General features: G+C 40.0%; 1 protein-coding gene across 3 annotated transcripts in view; it reads left to right on the plus strand.

The window, feature by feature from the left end:
* Positions 1-19,155, plus strand: part of LOC117176607 (GATA-binding factor 3-like) — a 67,331-nt gene that overhangs the window by 13,626 nt on the left and 34,550 nt on the right. For 2 of the 3 annotated variants that reach the window (XM_033366859.1, XM_033366860.1), the window contains exons 3-4: positions 4,062-5,063; positions 7,655-7,800. In XM_033366859.1, coding sequence (XP_033222750.1) covers positions 4,062-5,063; positions 7,655-7,800 — 1,148 coding nt within the window. The remainder of the gene's footprint in view (positions 1-4,061; positions 5,064-7,654; positions 7,801-19,155) is intronic. The other variant, XM_033366861.1, reaches the window with a different exon arrangement.

Consider the following 19,155-nt stretch of genomic DNA (forward strand, 5'->3'; position numbering starts at 1 on the left):
AGGGTACCGCTCGTTGAAATTGCATGTTATTACGGAAAAAGCTGCTGGGGGCACTCGCCGAAATGAGGCGTTATTTTCTCGTGGAATTTTATGTTAGCCCTCTGATCAGTTGAACCAGTTCCCAAGATTTTATTATAAGTTGTGCATGCTCCTTGCAGGTTCAAGGCAGTTCACTCCATTTATGCACTTCACCTCTTTCAGAAAACTAATTCTAATATTTAGACTTCAGATTATTCTAGTCTAAAATTCCTAAACGCTTCACACATGAACATTTTTAATCAAATTTAGGGAATAATCTGATAAGCTGTTTTGCGAAAATTAAAAGAATCTTTAGAAATTGAGAGACCTCGATATCATGGAGATAGAGAGTCAACTTTGGGTGTGAATAGGAAGATAAAATCTCGCTTTTGAACTCGAGGAGGAGAATCCTTTTGAACCCTTTTCGAATCAGTGGTGGAATGGATTCGCTTTTGACACCTAGCATACAAAGCAGAGTTTGCAATAGCATCTGAAGGCCATTGCACACAGAAAAGTAATTACTCCGAGTGCAAAGAGTGAGGGAAGTCACTTGACAATTTTTTTACAATTTACTTCAATCATTAGGGACTTTTAATACTATTCATGTGGGATATCTCATTTTTTCGAAAACTGGAAAAATGAAGGTGTATAGACGGCATAATATTTGATTCTGAAATTGAGAGGGGCCGAGCGAGAGTAATGTTAATTATAAAAAGCAATAACGAGGCTATAACTTCTAGCTTATATCACGAGAATATATTTCCAACTGCAAGTTTGAACGTGAGATAAATTGTATACTTACGCTACTATTGCGCGACGCATCGTGGTTGCGCGGAATGCAACCTCAACTCGTTAAAATAAAAGCACGTGCAGGTATTGCTCGCGTGCGATTCTCCAGAATATTCTTTCGTTATATTATTTGCCCGCGACATAGCGGAAAATGGTTTCGAAGAGCGTTGAACGCTCAATGCGAACACGCAGAAGAAAAAAACACATGCACTACGGCTCTGGGAATTATATTCCTGAAGGATGACTAATAAATCTTAATCTAGCGTAAAAAAGGTTTAATTGTCTTTTTTCCCTGTGGATTGATTACTTCATAAGTTGCTAGAAAAGAGAGTATATCACTCTGTACTTCACAAAAAAGATAAATACGAGATATTCCATAGAGTTTATTTCCTACATCTGAGTAAACTTTGCCTTGACAGTGGTTGTATTTTCTTAGAGGAAACTGGAACGCGACTGACTGGACTAGATATCAAATAGGAAATAGGAAAAATTAATGAACTGGACTCGCAGGTCATTAGCATATGAAATTGTTGTCATGCAGGAATAATATAATCGAGACTGATGGTCGTTTATCTTTTTTATCGACACTCGTCCTCGAATATGTAAGCTTACACACCTCGTCTTATGATTATTAGACAAGCTGTGGTACGTAACTCGATCATGTTGGATACAATTAATCTGTAAGATCTAGATGACGCGAGATAATCAGGTTCTTTTATAGGCACTCAAACCTTTTTACGGGCAAGCACATATATGCGTAACTGTGGTTGCTGTTCTAGAGCTGTTTCCGCAAATTAGAAGAAGTTTTTTTTTGCATTTATTAGAAATTATTTCCATAAAATAGTGGACAACTTTCGCCGGTTAAAGATTTCAAGCGAGGAATTTAATTTGATGGTCTTGTAGTTTCAAGTTGGATCAAGATCATAATCATTGCTTAATACACATTTCCCTTAGATTCCTTTTAAGGATAGATTAAAATTCAGCCATTAGGACTTGCGTGTCTTCATCTGATGTGCATACATAATAATTTTAATTACTATTATTATTCTGCTTATATGAGGGAAATAAAACTTGGTATGATTAAAATTACACGTTTTACACTTATCAGAGGCCGAAGTTATAATTTCTTTGAGAATTATCACAAGTTATTAGGTTGACGTATATAATTTCTTGCGCTCAGACATTTATCAACGGATAAAGCTTTGCTGACCCGGAAAATGCAACACAGTTTCATCACTGAAGTACTAAGAGTCTATTAATTCTTAAAATCTTGGTTTTAATGAAGATTTCTACATTTTTCATGAATATTCATTGGCTTTTCCTATACTCTCGTCATCTATTATCTATGAAACGGTGTGATACTCGATATTACGAAATGCTGTTATCCCGGATGCGCGAATGTCATCGGATCCAGTGATCGACGATGTGGATTGAGTCAGACAAAACGGCTGACACGTTCCAACAGTCTATACATCAAACTCTGAATTATTCACGAATTTATCGACGAGTCCTGATATACGGAATAAAAGTGACAAAAAAATTTTCCAGCAACAGAAAAGCGGTGCCATATTAGAAACGACCTGTTTTCAGCGTCAACAGGATTCAGTGCCAACTTTTTCCCCCAAGATTCTCCAATAAGATAACACCTAATCGGAAGCTGGAGCATACAGCTGCAGTCCGGATTTAGCAATGTAATTTAGAAAATTTGCAGACGAGCCTTCCATGTCGAAGAATTGAAGCTGATGGGTGCTTCAAAAACTTGATCTACCTTCTATCCCACAATGGATGAAAGAAAAACCAGCCGTTGTTCCAAAATCTTCGTAACAGAGAGAATGCGAGTTACCCCAAGTGCTGAGCTGCCGCTCAGCTGACCACCGGCAGCCATTTTGACCCAAAGAGCTTTTCACTAGAAGAGCGATCCGACGCGGTAGATAAAATTGCCGAGTAGACAGAAATATCGTCGAGATAACGCCTCGAGAGTTATGTCAGCTCGTTTCAAGCGCAGTTTCTGGAGGAGGGCGTGAAGAGGAAAAGAAGGGACGAACGCGAAGGATGCCGACAAAAAAGTTTCGTGAATTCGCGTAAAAACGAGCGAGCCCGAAAAGGGAGATGATAAATATCGCTGCTTGGAAAGTTTTTGCAGCGCCAAGGCGCGAACTGCTTCTCTAGATTCATTTTTTTTCTTTAGGTCATTTCTCGCCTTACGTTCCTTCCTTTTATCAAAGAGGGAGAGCATGGGTGGAAAGCATATTCTTTATGCCAAATATAAAAAATTGAATTGCAATAAAAATGAGTATTTTTAGAATTGAAGACCTTTAGGAGCGTCATAAATTCAAAGGGATGAAGGTATGGGAATGATTGAGGAAGCAAAACGTTTTCTTATCAGCGCATGTCGTGAAGGTGGTGGAGTTTGTCTGGAAGAACAACTCGATTTATCGATCCTGTGCTCGGTCAACTTCGCACCATATAGCACATAGGGTTAGAGACTGTAGATGGCTTTGTGAACATGCTGTCTGCAAGCATAATGCTACCGGGACTACTTATGCTGATAACATAGGTTGTCCCAGAAGTGGTGCTAACGTACTCAAACGAGTTCGCTACGAGGAACACAAATCGATTTCTTCATAAAGAAGGAAAGTACAAGAAGTTTGATTTTTAAGTTTAGGGTATAAAAAACTGCTAGTTTTAGTCTAGGGAATACCGAAGAATACTTACCGGTAATATAGAGATAGCGATGCGAAGTAGAAGTTGGAATTATGATAATTTTGTATTTACTCTTTTATTTCTTTAACATACTGTTTATTGTCAAATACAACTACAATAAACATACTTCAAGACTATAATTTTGTACATAGATACACACCTTTAAAATTCAGGATATGTTTCTCAAGCAGAAACTTACATTTCATTATATCAGAAGCTATATAAATATGATTCAATCGCGGATTTCTTATCTTCTAATGGAAATCCATTTAAATTACAAAATAAGTATCGCGAGATAATTATGCGAGCTTACATAATGTGTGAATTGTGCAAATATCTAAGTGTTTAATGTCAAATCGAATGAGTCTCAATTGAGTGCTAGGTCATAAAGTTGCTTGTGATTAGTCCAATCTAATTTTATTAGTAATAAACATGTCAAAGGGAGTTTCTATCATTATAAAAAGCTTGTAATCTCGGTTGGTTATTACCTTTAATTCACATGCTGCCATTCATTTAAAAAATTTTAACACTTTATTATTTATGCTCCACAGGTAGAATGTCATCGAGTGGAGTAGGAAGTGGACCAGTGAGTCAAGTTTGTCGCCCTCACTTTCATAGTTCTGTCCTCCACCCCTGGTTATCAAGCACAGGTGCGGATACCTCAAAACCGTGGGGTTTTCCAGCCACCACTGCTTCATCAGCACCCAATGGTGAAGACAAACCCCAAAGTCCACTGGGTTCTTCCTTACCTCCGAGCGCCGCAAGTCTCTCGAGTCACGGAGGGGCCAGTGGTCATCACCTATTTTCCTTTCCACCGACGCCGCCCAAAGACGCGACGCCGGATAGCATAACAGCCAGTACAACGTCAAGCACGACGAATGGCGCCAGCAATAATAACAATAACTCAACCAGCAACAGTAATAACAACTCTCTGAGCCTTGGTGGCGGTGGTAGCAGCGAGTACCAAGCAGCAGTTGCACATGCAGCAGTTATGGGAGCCTTCATGCATCATCAAGATGCTCTTGGTGCAACTTCCGGTGGATCCTGTGATGTAAAACCTTCGGTGATGCTGGGACATCATCATGGCGCACCATCTCCTCCCCATCAGCACAGTGGTTCCAACGGTGGTAGCGGGCAGGTGAAACAACGCGAAGGTAATAACCAATCTGCTGGAGGCAATGGGCCATCTAGCGTTGGAAACCAGGCGTCAGCCAGTCAACAACAACAGCAGCAGGACTATCAGAGCAACCAGCAGGCACCAAACTCGCCTTGCCGGGACTCATACGCCACATCCCATCATGCCACATCCGGCTCCCAGTATGATCCCACCACGGCCTACAACATGTACCAACACCTCCAATATCCAAACCATCATTCCCACAATCCTCATAATGGGCCCTCCTCGATATTCTCTACAAACCACCACGGTTCCGGCGTCTCCGGGGTCAGTCCCGACTCTAAACTCTTAGGGTCTCACGGGAACACCCCCAACTCGCCCGGTTCCCAACAACAGCAGCAGCAAAAGCCGAGGAACAAGTCCAGAACGTCCGCCGGTAAGCGGAACCGATTTTTATTTTATTTTATTTAGTTTTCTTTTCTTTCTGTTACACCTTATGGATTCAATGGTTTTGGTTCACCTTATGTTTTTTGTTAATTTTATTTTCTGTTATTAACCTGTGTTCACATCTTGGGGTTTGTATGCACTAAGGCTGTGCGATGTGTGTTGTTAAATTGTTGTACGCACATCAGGACACGGACATCATCAATTGCTGCTTTATTTCAATTCCTCAATATAAAATCATCCATGTTCAAACTACACAAAGATAATGTCCGAGGCCCCTCTTATCATAAAAATGCAACGGAATCACCATCGCACTGCCACGTATATCATTTCCCTCGTTTTTATTAAATTCTCAACTAAGTTTCCTAATTTTGTTTCTTAAAAATTATTTTTCTTATTTTTGGTGATCCTTAATGGTGAGCTTTCGGTGGCGGTCGTCCAACGCTTACAGTACCAACGACACGTAAAACGTTCACGTTTGAAAACCTGGTTTTCGTTCCTAAATTCCATTAGAGATTTTGTGCTCGTCCAGCTGTGAGCGGAAGGAGGAGGACACCACGATTTTGTATTTTGCCTCACAGAATTTTTTGAGTGGCACCCACGAAACGAGCGCACCTTGAAAAGTGATACGACACGAGCACGTTTTATCGATGTGGTGTGGCTACTGTTTGTTTATTTTTTACAGCTAACCTCCCCCAAAAATCGAGCAGTCCTCGGCGGCCCTCATTTACAGAAATTATGTTTCTGCAACAACCTACTTTTGTCAACACCATAGGAAAAACATTTCCTCAACACCAGAAGCCCTCAATTGCAAATTTAAATATTCCTTTCACTAATTAATCCTTCGTGCTTGGAAAATACCGGATGTCTCGATTGCCGTAATCGCTGGCCGCGGCGAAAATCCTAATTCTAGTAACAATAGCGCGTCATTGTTCCATAGAGGCCGTTAATTAAATTTCCTTATGACACGCGTCTTAGTCCTCGTGCACTTTGAAAAAGCAGGGCAAGAAAAACTCGTTACAAAAGTGAATATTATGTATATCAAAATGGGGAACGCGTGAACTGCATAAACGTCTGCTTGATATCATGGCTGGCTACTTATTCCACGTATAATATCCCTCTCTTATAAGGCATTGTACGCAAATAACCCTCGAGTGGAGAAATAAGAGCAACAGGGCCATTAAACAATGAATATTGTTCACTGAAATTTGTTGCACTTCAGACTCCCTGCACAACCTCTTGCAAAATAATATTCACCATTTGTAGCACTCGTTATTCATCATGGTAAAAAGACATTTAACCCCAATGTAGCTTTAAATTTTCGAAATTTATTGCAATCCATTTTCGGATAAAGTCTTATTCGGAAACTAGGGGACTCTTTATAGAAGACTGACAAGAAAAATATTTTCGCGTTATCACCCTCAAATCTCAAGTAAAGCCCAAATCGAATTAAGCGACTAGATCTGGAGGGGTCCTTTCGTAATTACTTCTAGACGGAACTGCAATTAGAAAAGCATTAAATGAGACTAAATCGCCCCAATGAGATTGAGTTTAGATCAAATCAAAGTTCACCAATTGGCGCAGTCGCGATACCATTTTTTCCCCAAACGAAATTTAGTTTTAGTTACGGGTATCTATACCAATCAGCGATCAATATTTTGGTGCAGACATTAAGATTGAGTTGAGATCTGAGATAAGTTAAAGTGTAATTTAATGACATCTCGAATTAGCCCTGTTGAAAGTTATTAGATGTGACTCTTTTCATAATTAGAAGAATCATTTAGGTCATGTTGATAATTCAATTATAAACCTATCTATAATTATATCTCTAAATTTCTAATCTAATTCATCTGATTGCATCTAATTACACTTGACATCTTGGATTTTTAATCATGACAATTGCAAGCTGCAAAACTTCTCCCAGGATGCAGCAACCAGGCAAGATTCAGAGTATAACAGTTTGAAAAGTTAGGCTTTGTTTTTTACAATTGGGTATCGTGACAAGTCGAGCTATAATTTCTATTAACTTCATGCATAATTCAGATCTTACTGGTATAACTAATTTATATTATGGATGCCCTCTTGAAAAAATTAAACCAAACTTTTTCACTCATCACACATAAGATAAAGAATTCTCTTCCTAATCCATTTCCTCTTCTTTCCTTCTTGTAATTCGGCCATGATGCAATCTTTTCTGAACATCTGAAACCTTTAGTAAAAATCCTCGAATGCCCACGGTCTGCTTTTGCTCTGGTAACCGCTTGTTGGTATGTTCGCAGTGCATGATAATTCACTAATGTTGTCTACCAATAATCGAAGATTCCAATGATCTCCAAATTGAATAATTAAAATTGGGAATTTAGGAGATCCTTGGCCATCTTCAAATCTTAAGTGTTCCACCTCCAACTCGAAGTTGAGATTGACAAAATAAATTCCTAATCCATGAACTGATTTATTTCTGTTTGGTATGATATTGATAAGAAAGGATGGTTAAGCTCAACTTCGATTTGTAGGCTTAATGTTTTGCACTTCATTTAAATGATTATACTAATGTTTTACCTTTCGGGGTCCTAATTATCACAGAGGGTCGTGAGTGCGTCAACTGTGGAGCAACATCGACACCCTTGTGGCGGAGGGACGGAACCGGCCACTACCTCTGCAATGCTTGCGGTCTCTACTACAAGATGAACGGGCAAAATCGACCACTCATCAAGCCCAAACGACGACTGGTAAGTACCTAAGCTATGCTCCCTAAATTCGATAAATCATCCTTATGATTACTTTCATAAAGTAGTCGATGAGCCTAACTAGTAGGTTTCTTACGAGTCACTTTCAGGCCCAAACTACAAATATCACTTTCCTAATGATTGAGCCTCTTACACAAGTTCGAAAGTAATTAGTCTCTATTACATTTCTTCAAATCAACTCATATTAGCTTCTCAAAGAATTTGGGTCGTGAAAAATTTTGTATTTTGGGTCATCGACATCTATCTTCTAATGTAAGACACTGTCTTTGATGGATCATAGTTTTAAAGATTTTTATTGCAACTTTATGCAATCAATGGTGGGAAAATCGTTTGTGAGAGTCAATCGTAGAGGATCGTGCGAATCTGATTTATTTTTGAGCGACTATCTGAATAGCTTTGCAGGAAACATCGCGTGGAAACAAGACACTGACTCGTCTGTACTTTTTTCTTTATCTTTGCATTCTGCCTTGACTAGAGAAATCGCCCACGCGAAACAGTCGAGACTGCCTAGCGATTGAATGATCGCGTAACAGCTTAATCCACTTCCTACATTCCTATTTCAATTTTCAAATTCATATTCACATTCTAAACCAATTTCATAAAAGATGTTTTAAATACCTGCCGAATTTTCAGTCAATGAGAATTAAATGCAATGCGTATTTGTTTTTCCAAGTTTGAACAACAATTGCGACTAGTGATCGCGTGCCTTGGTTTAAGAATATCCCACAAGCTTTATGTGCAAAGTCCGCCACCCCTCGAACTTTTTGCACTAAAAACTCTGTTTTGCCTTGCAATTCGAAGTCACGCTCTCGAGGAACACGAAACACCTCCATTCTTTAATATTGATCGTATTTCCCATATCTTTCGACAGACCCGCTTGAAAGTTAACACTAATGAAAAAAAAAATTTGGCAAAGAAATTGCACGACTGAAACTCGAAGCCCCTGGACATAACATATGGAACAGAACCGATGATAAAATATGTATCGCTTTTAAAGTAGTGTGCGGCATTCACGTATATTAGAGGCAGGGTTGAGGGCGTGCGCGACTCTCGGGTGAACCATAATTTTCGTGGCACCCACCCCTCCGGGTATGTCATTGTCCAGGTTATTTACGAACCTGTTTTTTTGTCCCATTTACCGGGAACGAGATTAAAAATGTATGCAGACATTCAGATGTATCGCATTCTCGATTGCCGCATGTTCAAATATCGATGATTCGTCCGGCTTTGATCGATGTCTCACCACACGTGACAGAATAATCGCAGAAAGTTATCGCCGGTAATATACTTGACAATAATTTTTTTATTCCTCGCACTACACATTCTATTCTATCTAAATCCAAGCCTAACTTATTTTAGGTTAATTGAATCAAAAATAAAAGAAGTTTGTTTCAATTTAAAAATGAAACTAGCTGTTGAGCTTTGTGAGCAGGCCAATATTTTTCCAATATCAATGTTTCAACATCCATTTTTCTCTTTGAGTCTTTAAATTCTGAACACAATTGACTGCATTCCTTCCAAGAAAGTGTATGGTATCGAGTGGGTTAAAAAATCGTTAAAATTCGGACGGCATTCTCGGCGGGTGCAAGGCAATATATCAGGCACTTCTGAACGTTGAGTACGCGCAACAAAGGCTAAGAGCATATGTCTTTAGCACAATATGTTGCACTTTTAAGCGCAGAGGTCCGCCATGGGAGTCGAAGGTTTAGTTCACAGATGTGTCGCCTACTAAAAAAAGAAAAAAACAGAGCGAGAGAGAAGGAGAGAGGAGAACCGATAAGATCTGGGAAACAAAGCGACCACCAGGTATACACATGTGCTGCGTTATAGACTACTGGTATAATATTGTTGGGCACATAGTGTGTTACGTGGAAGGGCGTGCGCCTGCGTATACATGTTTCCTAATACACCTCCCGCCTCTGAAGTTTGTCCACACACAGACACACACAAGCACAAATTATATTCGATGGGGCAGATAGCAAGGGTTGAAACCCATCGCCATCTTTGATTCCCGTGGAAGATAGCTGGAACAGCTGGAAAATTTTAAAAGTTTTTTTCTTCCCCTTATTTACTTGCCAGTATTTCTCTCTCTGTTGTTTTTTCATGCTTGACGGGGTGGCACCTTTCAAATAGGGGCTCATTCATTCACTCCTGAAAATGGCGGCGAGTGGAGAACACTTTTAGTGAATTGATTTTGATGTTTGAGAAATTATTTAGAATATTAATATCGCAGGAGATCTTGCGATTGTGACGTAACACACATAAGGGAAAGGGAACCGAAATATGCGCACCATGCTGTCTGCGAGTCGTTACAAGAACGGCGGCAACCATTTCGCGAACCGCGTTGAAATTTATAACACACGTACCCATGGAACGTGGCCTGAAATATTCAGATACACGAAGAAAGTGCTGACCGCGTCGTGCATCACCCACTCGAGGGAAAATAAGCTGGATAAATAAAAAATGCCGAGACACGGCTCTGTGAGTTGGGGAAAGTACCCGAATTCCAACACCTTAGGCTCGACCCACATAGTAATCTAAAAGCATCGAGAAAAGCTCTTTTCTTTCTTTTGCGACTGGTGGAAGTTGGAAATGCGAAGGGATTAAGTAATTTCCTGTCTGAGACCTTTCATCGTGGCAACGGAGACAAAGTATAAACTTTCCGGTGACGATTGGTTCCCGATCAGATGGTATCTTTTCTCTCTCTTTCTGGCATCTCCCTCTCCGTTTAGGTAGCCGTGAGGTTCGCGGGGTTATCTTGGGAATCTTCGTTCGGAAAATGAATAGTTGCCATACACCTCGGCCCCGAAGGAGGAGCATTGTCTGGCCTTCCCCCGGTTGCATTGTCCGAGGCGTTAAAGGCTTCATATACATGCCAAGCGACCGCTTTATAGATCGTGTGCTGCTGCACCTCCGCCTCGCTTTGAACTTGCCAGGGAGCTCGTGTGTCCCCGAACAAAATGTATACGCGTACGCGAAAGGATAAATCATAGCCGCGCGTTCATGCCCTCGGCCTTAGAATTCCTCAACACCCCAAAGATAAGATTCAAATCAAAGGAATTCAACTTCACTCCCGGCAGATACGAGATTTACTCCCAGAAGCAACTAATGGATTTTCTCCTCTTGATACAGATCGATGCCTTCTTATTTATTAAATATATTACAATCCATTGTTCAGCTGGTAGGATGTCGACTAACTTAATAGAATTGGTATTCATGATTGAGTTTCTGATTTGCAGTTGGTTCCCAGTCGTAGTTGTGGAGTTCCCAAAAGACAAAACCTTTCACAGATGAAATGGATGAAACTTTTAAAAGAGAAATAAAGGCTGCTCTGATTTCCAGTTGACGAGAGCTTGGATTAGTTCAAAAAGCATTATTGGTTTAACATGAATCATAAAGTTTGTATCGGATTAATCGATAGGCAATCGATAGGCGAGTTGGATTCTTCACCCTGGCGATCAAGCATTGCCTTGAGAGGCTGCCAGAGTTCTATGAGAGGCATTCACAACATGCTGAAAGGCAGAACGACGACTGAATTATGTACCAGATGCAAATTCCGGCGCATTGTCCGGTGCCGCTCGGCGTGCTCCATCCATCTTTCAGCTTCCTTGAAAATTCTCCTCATGAAATCGAAATTTGCATCGTTCACACTTTGAATACGACGTTAACCCACGTGATCATCGCCATGTCCCGTTTTTTTCCTACTCCCGCCTAAACTTGAGATCTGCGCCGAATTACTAATACAGAAAGATTTCATGCCCAATATATTTTGACAAAAACATCCGCTCATAAAGAAATTGCAAAAGCAGACCCAAGGTCTTAAAGAATTGCTAATTTTTAGATTAGTAGTTAATTCTCGGATTGTCCATAAGGTCAGTGAGGATCATCGATCACTGGGGAATTGGTACTCGTAATTCTTGGATCGCTTCTCTCGCTCTATCCAACTTAGTTCCTCTTCGTCTTGATCTTCTGCTCTCGATTGAACCAAGAGCAGAAGTGGTGCGAGCCAATTAGATGGGCGTACGAGCAGCCGAAATAAATCCTGCAGAAGCGAAGTGAGAAGGCATGGAACGAATCGGGTAACCTATTAACTTGTAAATTGCTTCCGACTGTGGGCGAAGCGAACTAGAACGCATAAATTTCCGATATAAAGCCCCATTCCCTCACTCCTCTCACCTGTAAGGCTTCTGTTTCTACTTGACATAAGTAAAATCTGGAATCATAAGTGAAAAAATTGGGGCACACATTGTGCTTGATGAATGAAGTAAGTAAATGAGCAAGGTTCCTAAGATGGAGGGTTGAAACAATGTGGATGATGCCGAAGGAAGGGTTTCTTAATTAAATTCCATTTTTTTCTGGCGGTAAAAGTGGATCGGCACTTTCTAAAAAGTGTCGACGTCGAAGACGATATTGATCGCGTGGCATTCCTGGACGTCGCGGTGGAACAATCGTTTGGTAGCTGACAGTCCAATACTTTCCGAACCGTTAGGACTGGATTGGTACTCCTTGAGATTTGGTATGCCGTCGCGTCGATCGAGACCCTCGTCGGACAACTCGATCGATCATTCGCCGTGCAGGGCCGTACAAAGAAACAATTGTTGTTCTTTGGATATTGGCCAGGACAGAGATTGTGAACAGAGGCGTATCTGCCCTGACCACGTGAACCACATCGATGCGAACACTGTGAATAACCTGTGCTGTACACTCTAACGCGATAAAGGCGCTGGATATGCTGCCAGTGGCTCGAACAGGTTTACTACACGTCATCCGGTTTTCTACTGCTACATGTAGACACGTTATACATATTCCACTCGTGTAGATAGAGGCTCTTACCAGCAGCAATCATTGTTCGTCTATCCGTAATCGGAATCGATTTTTGATTGCTGCTTGCTTCTTATTTAGAGTCAGGTTTGGAATTCTCGGTATAATCGGGAGCGTGGATTGGCTAGTGTCGTGCTTGGTTTTTGTTACATTACACGTTATTAAATTCTAAAAGGAATTGAGTGCAAATAACAAGAATTTTAATTGAAAGTGAATCGAGGCGATGAGAGACTTTGAGATGTCGAAATTGCAACTAAAGGGCGAATCGCTTTATGCATTTGCCGCGCCTTCTTATGTGCGATCGATCTCCTTTCGACGTAAACAAACGGTACGATTGTGTAACCACCATTTGGCCTTTTGTTTCTCCCGCTTGCTCTCAATGAAAACAATGGGACACGCGTGCGCCCAGAAAAGAACAACGCTCTTGAACCAGCCTCGATGGAATAATTGTTTTTAGATTTGTTCACGCTTGGTATTATCTTGACTAGGTGCAAAACGACACGTGTTCGAACCGTTTGCATACTTGAAACAAAATTGCCTACTAACCTATTTAAATTTAATTTGAGAACCAATTCGATATTTTTTCTCTAAATTAATTTTCAAAGCTTGCAACTAGTTGGTGGTTTGTTAACTCGAAGGGTGATAAATTTTTATTTGCTTAAAGTGTAGGTGCTCTGTTAGAGCACTAATCCTTTTCCCGGCGAACGACCCTCGGTAATATTATTTCGTTGGAAGGCATTGGCTTTCTCTACATATAGTTCCCCTTTCTCCACTCTCTTTTCAACCCTCTTTTCCTTCCTCTCTCTTTCACACTCATCAGGGGCTGGCGAACACACATAGGGGTTGGTTCATAAACGCTCGGGGGCAGCTGCGCTCTATCATTGGTCGCGATCTTTCGGGAAACAACCCCTCGCCAATCAAGGACCAATCCTATCCATCTCTCCGGAAATGGTAGGTTTGCCACCTCCTGTCGCGATCACTAAACTCGTATCCGGTTTCCAGAGAAAAGAATTGAATTCAAATTGAAACAAACAAAAATTGAGAGTACTTACTTTATATAATCTATTTTCAAATTTTCTCGAATACGAAACATTGTGAGTGAGGAAGAAAATAAATAAAATCCTGAGTTCAGAACTCTCCGCAGTAAAAAGATTCGCGGAGAGAAAGGTGGCGGGCCAATCTAAAAAGATTCGTCCCGGGAAGTCCATAAATTTTGGAGCCTCGAAAGAGAGAAAGAGTAAGAGGGAAAAACAAGTTAAGGGGAGGGGGTTGGCGAGCCTCCATTACTGGCCTGAGGGTTCGAAAAACCTGCGACGGTGGCGCGCTCGAATAAATCAAAGTGGCGTGAAAATCAATTGTAAGACACTCACTTCGCGTGTAGGCATCTTTGTCTCTCTCTTTCTCTCTCTTGTTCCTCTCTTTCTCTCCCTCTCGTTTCACAGGTTACGAGACTCAGCCCCGTCTACAGTGGCGCTCTATAAATGTGTATACCAACTTGTGTGGGTGTATTGATGTGTTTTTATGCCTACTACGAGGAACCAAGCAAAGTCAATACGCTTGGACCTTCGCGCACGCGCATATTATTCCCAATGCTATTTCGCCTCCGGCGCATGTCCTCTGACTTTCCCTCATAAACGAAACCACCCTCTATCTAAAAAAAAAATCAGGTAAAGAATGATTTTAGTTAATTTTTTAGTGAAACAATAATAGAGTTGAAAATAGTTATTATTAAATATTTATGACTTGCAAGCGAGAAGATCAAATGTGCTATCTGTCGACATTTTTCGCTACTCACAGTTTATATTAAGAGTTGGTTATTCATATTTGAATATATATATTTTTAATAAAAAGGAAGGGTTGTAGATGCAAAAGGGAGGAAATTGAGGTTCCGCCCTTATGACCGTCCAGTGAGCAACGAGGGTGGGTCATGGGAGGGTGAGTGACAAGTAATGGCCGCCATGAAGTTATTTATTACGGCTGCCGTGAGTCTTGCATACTCATAAATAGCAGGGGATACATTGGAGAACGGGAACAATTTCGCACGTTACGATTAGTCGTTTGCGACTAAACGTCGCAGGGCGAGAGCCGTTAACGCGAAATGGAACAAACTTTACTGACGTAAAGCAAGACGTAAAACAAGAGCGAAAATGGCGCGCGGAGAAAATGACATGAACCGGAAGTCAACCACCTCGTTGCGCTCGGTTCTGCCTCAGTGAACGACTATTCGAAAGTCATTCCCCATCGGTGAAAAAAATCCCATTGAATTAAATTTTTACTTCTCGTATACAAAAACAATGGAAAACGCGTATAAATAAAGCTGCCTTGAAATTAGAAAATTCTACCGATTGTTCAATTAATGTTGTAAAAACCTAATATAATTAGTAGTTGGCATATCGTCATTAGTAATGATGAATGTGAGATAAAACATAAAGAATGTAAAAAGTAACTAGTACTTTCCAACGCAATCATAGTTGCAAAGTGCATAATAATAAGAAGCATATAAGCGTGAAAATATATGAGCATAAAATTGATAACCGTAAATCACTGCTGATAATTGGCAAAGAAAACTTAAAGGCTTTCTTTGATTCGATAGCAATATGTTTGATGAAAAAAAATGGAAGCAAGTTGAATTCTAATTTTTATGTTACAAAATTTTCTAATGACAGATAATTACTTGATTATCCGGTTTATTGTGGCGGAGAATCATCCTTCCATTTGGAGGCAAATGAATATGGCGCCGGCGGCCAGCCGCACGCCAGTATCTCTCTCTTACCCTCCCCGGTATCGATTAATTTACTTTGCGCTAATTAGTCACGAGTTACGGAGCCGGGTAAAATGGAGGACGAGCCTTGGGCACACAGTAACCACGAAGGTTTTAACAAACCTTCGGATCGCCGGCAGCTACATGAGACTCTGATTAAGATTCGAGGGAAAACTATTCCCTATGTTAGTACACGTTTAGACTTCACAAATACAAGTGTGAATTTACGCTCCCGGTTATAAATCGCAGAACTTGCATATCGAAATGTTTCTTAAAACTAGTTGATTTTTCTCTATAGTCACATTGTTTGTTTCTCTTTAGGTGATTGTTCGATGGACTTTATTTCTCTATTTAAAGAATGACTTAAGAATCGTTTAAGCGCTCTTTTTCATCTAGGTAAATTATTCAGTATCGGTTTTTCTTTATAAATAATTTGTAATACAATTGTCTACTATTTCGCGGAGGCATGAAAGGGTAAGAGAAAACAATGGATAGAATAAATTATCAGTACCGCTAACAAGTCGAATTTTTCTCCATTTAAGTACCTGGGAATAGGTATTTTTGCAGCTAGTCTCTGAATTATTAATTTAGAAATCAATCTGAGCGTTGGTATTGTATATCGCGATGAATCATCGGCTCGCGTGGAATCGCTTAAGGTCGAGAGAGACGAAAGAGAGTGTCGAGTCGGAATGAAAAGAGAGAGAAATATTTTATAAGCGACCGTGAACGAGCAAGCGGAGGTAAATAATTAGCAATAAATCTTGGCGGATCGATACATGCCGAGTCTTCTGTTGTTCGGACGGTAATACAGCTATTTAGAAAGCCATTTGCAAGATATTACAATATCAAGACGCCATGAGATCATTTGCGGCTATATCCTCGTTGCTGGAAAAACGAATCACACATTGGTTGTTTTTGCATTTTTCTTGTGATACCGATGAAATATATTAATCAGTCAGGCGGTCGTGAACCTGACAAGCGAGAGAGTTGTACTTTATTTACGACGTACGCGCATACGTTATTATAGTCATACGGACATTTATGTCAAGTACTTCTACCGTTGAAAATATTGCTGGACACGATTTAGCGCTTAAAGGCGAAATAAAGACTAGTGCTAGACGAAATTGGTGTAATACTTGTGGCGCGAAACAAGTATACGCGAAGTTCTTGCAGGCAGGTAGATACCATGTGTACTCAAATGCGCGTAGCCTTAGTGACTACCATTATTATTTATTTATAGGGTCATTACGTTGTCTCCATTGTTGCTGGAGAATACCAGCTGACCGGACCTCCTCCGCCCAATCACCTCACACTCCCTTTTCTATAAGGGTACACGCTTTCAAAGTTTGCATTTTTTTCCATCATCATCATTGGCTATACAGTCTAGAACAGTTAATTATTAACTGAGTCACTGTTGTCTACATTGTTTATGGTTCTTGTCTCGTCAAATTGCGGTTTTGTTGGATAAGGTTAAAGTGCAATTATGTCCTTAATCATTCTTAGGCTGGTTAGGTTGATTTACTTTCGCGGGGATGTGAATTGAAATGTTTAGGTGGGAGTTCTGGAAAGTGCAACTGTATCCGAGATAATGAATTGAAATTTTAGTTGCACTAACTCATACTTTGAATATCTAGATTTTAACATTAATTTTTCTCAGCATTACCCTTTGGAAAAAAGATGTGTATAAAAACCGTGCGAGGCGCACTATCATTGATACCAGCATCAAAGTGGTAAGGTTGGCCACCTTGCCCTAATAAGCTGAACAGGATATTCGACCTGTGTGTATGCCTCGTGGTATATTGTCTCTCACTATCGTGCGTACACGCCGTAAGCAGTTGCGCAACATTTTCTTATACATATAATATTGCCGCGGGCTGAGAGAGGAAGAAAGATGGAGAAAGAGAGAGAGACAGATTCATAAAACTATTTAAATACCATACACGTACGCTCGAACAAATGCCTTTAGTCTACGTGCTCTATGCTCACGCTTCGAGGATAAATAAAAAAATCATATTGTGATGGTCGGACAAGCATAACCGCAGATTTTTTAACGAAACTTATTTAAAATTGAATTCTGAATCATCTTTATGAACTCTCACTCTTTGATTTAACTACTTGAAGACTTCTCCAAGCATTTCCAATCATGCGTAGTTTATATGCTAACAACTATATAAATCTACTTAATTACGATGCAGAACAGTTTTTCATTATTGAGAAATATAAAATTTGAGCAGTCGATGTTGGGGGAGTTGACTTAATCGATTCTCGCTGATAATCTGCCGTACACGTAACTTTATCGGGTTTACTCGATTCGACATGATCGAAAATGCTAATACGATCGGCCGATTAGCGTTGGACGATTAACGCGCATTCGATGCCTAAGAGAAACACGACAAAGTGACGAGTTAATTGTAAGATTTATGCTGCGGGAAATGGACATTAACTGTTGAAATTAATCGTTAATGCCAATAAAAATGACGAGATTATGAAGAAGTCCAGCACCACTGGTGTCACCAACATCCCTACTCTTTATAAAATCACATAAATCCGATAAATTTGATACGTGATTTTAGCAAGTCACCCGTTAAATATAATAAGTCTGAATATGTGGGTGCGTGTAAGAGGTCCAGCCTTGCGAACGGAGGCTGGGTGTGGCCGTGACTAAAAGTTCACTAGAGCGCACTTAACACACTTAATGTAAAGATATTCTCTCTCGACACGGTAGATATTAAACATCCTCTATATACTGCCACAAATTTTACGCATTTCCTTGATTTTGACCGGAATTGCGAAATCGATATGCTTTCAATTCTTGATTAACTATATCATGCTATTAATAATCTCTGCCAGATTTGGTATTGCTCAACATTAAAAGGCTCTTAAATATAAGAGAAGCAAAAATGAATACAAAGGTAGCATTTGGAAATTATCCGAATTCTTTATTATCTATGGCATAATCTATTGATGTAGTGATTTGGAAATATTTAATTTTGATTGACGCTGATTTTTAGAGTGTGATGATGCCATCAGGGTAAGTTGAATTGTGAATATAAGCCTAAAGTAACTATGGTAATCAGGCTAGTGGCTGTCTGACAGGCCTCGTATTACACCTTATATTATCTAACTACAGATTGTAGCTTGCGTATTGTAATTACCCGTCTGAGCGCATCGCTTACCCTCCTCTGTAATTTAAAGCTTTTCAATAAGCCACGATTTTCTGATCATTAGCATGCTCACACATCTGCGATCCTTATTGGCTCGTTCGAACATCTCCTCAGCAAACATACTTTACGGTTCACCCAAAACCCCCTTCTTTCGTCGCTTGTTTAAACGACCTTATGGCAAATTACTTATTATTAAATTACCACCGCGTCAAGCTAAATTTCAATGAAGTACCTTGAACAGTATACACATTTAAACACTTTGTAGTTGCAACATTCTTGAGACACGAAAACGAAGGCAAAATTAATTTTTTTGGTTAAAATGAGATGCAACAAATTGCACGCCAATTCGTCTCTATGTGGTGATTTGTAAATGACAAAAACGGGCGAGACTGATTAATCATTTCTGACTGATTCAAATTCAGACTTAAGAATGTACATTCTCAAGGAAAAAAGCCACACGTGGCAAGATCGATGACACTTTTCTTTTAGTAGCAGTTTCTTTTACTTTCCGTTTTCCTCCTTTTTTTGTAAGTCAAGTAGCAGCCAGAGCGAGGGCAGCGATCCGCAGTCATTTCAATTTATAATCTTTCT

Source organism: Belonocnema kinseyi, chromosome 7, assembly GCF_010883055.1.
Source record: "Belonocnema kinseyi isolate 2016_QV_RU_SX_M_011 chromosome 7, B_treatae_v1, whole genome shotgun sequence".
NCBI classification, from domain to species: domain Eukaryota; kingdom Metazoa; phylum Arthropoda; class Insecta; order Hymenoptera; family Cynipidae; genus Belonocnema; species Belonocnema kinseyi.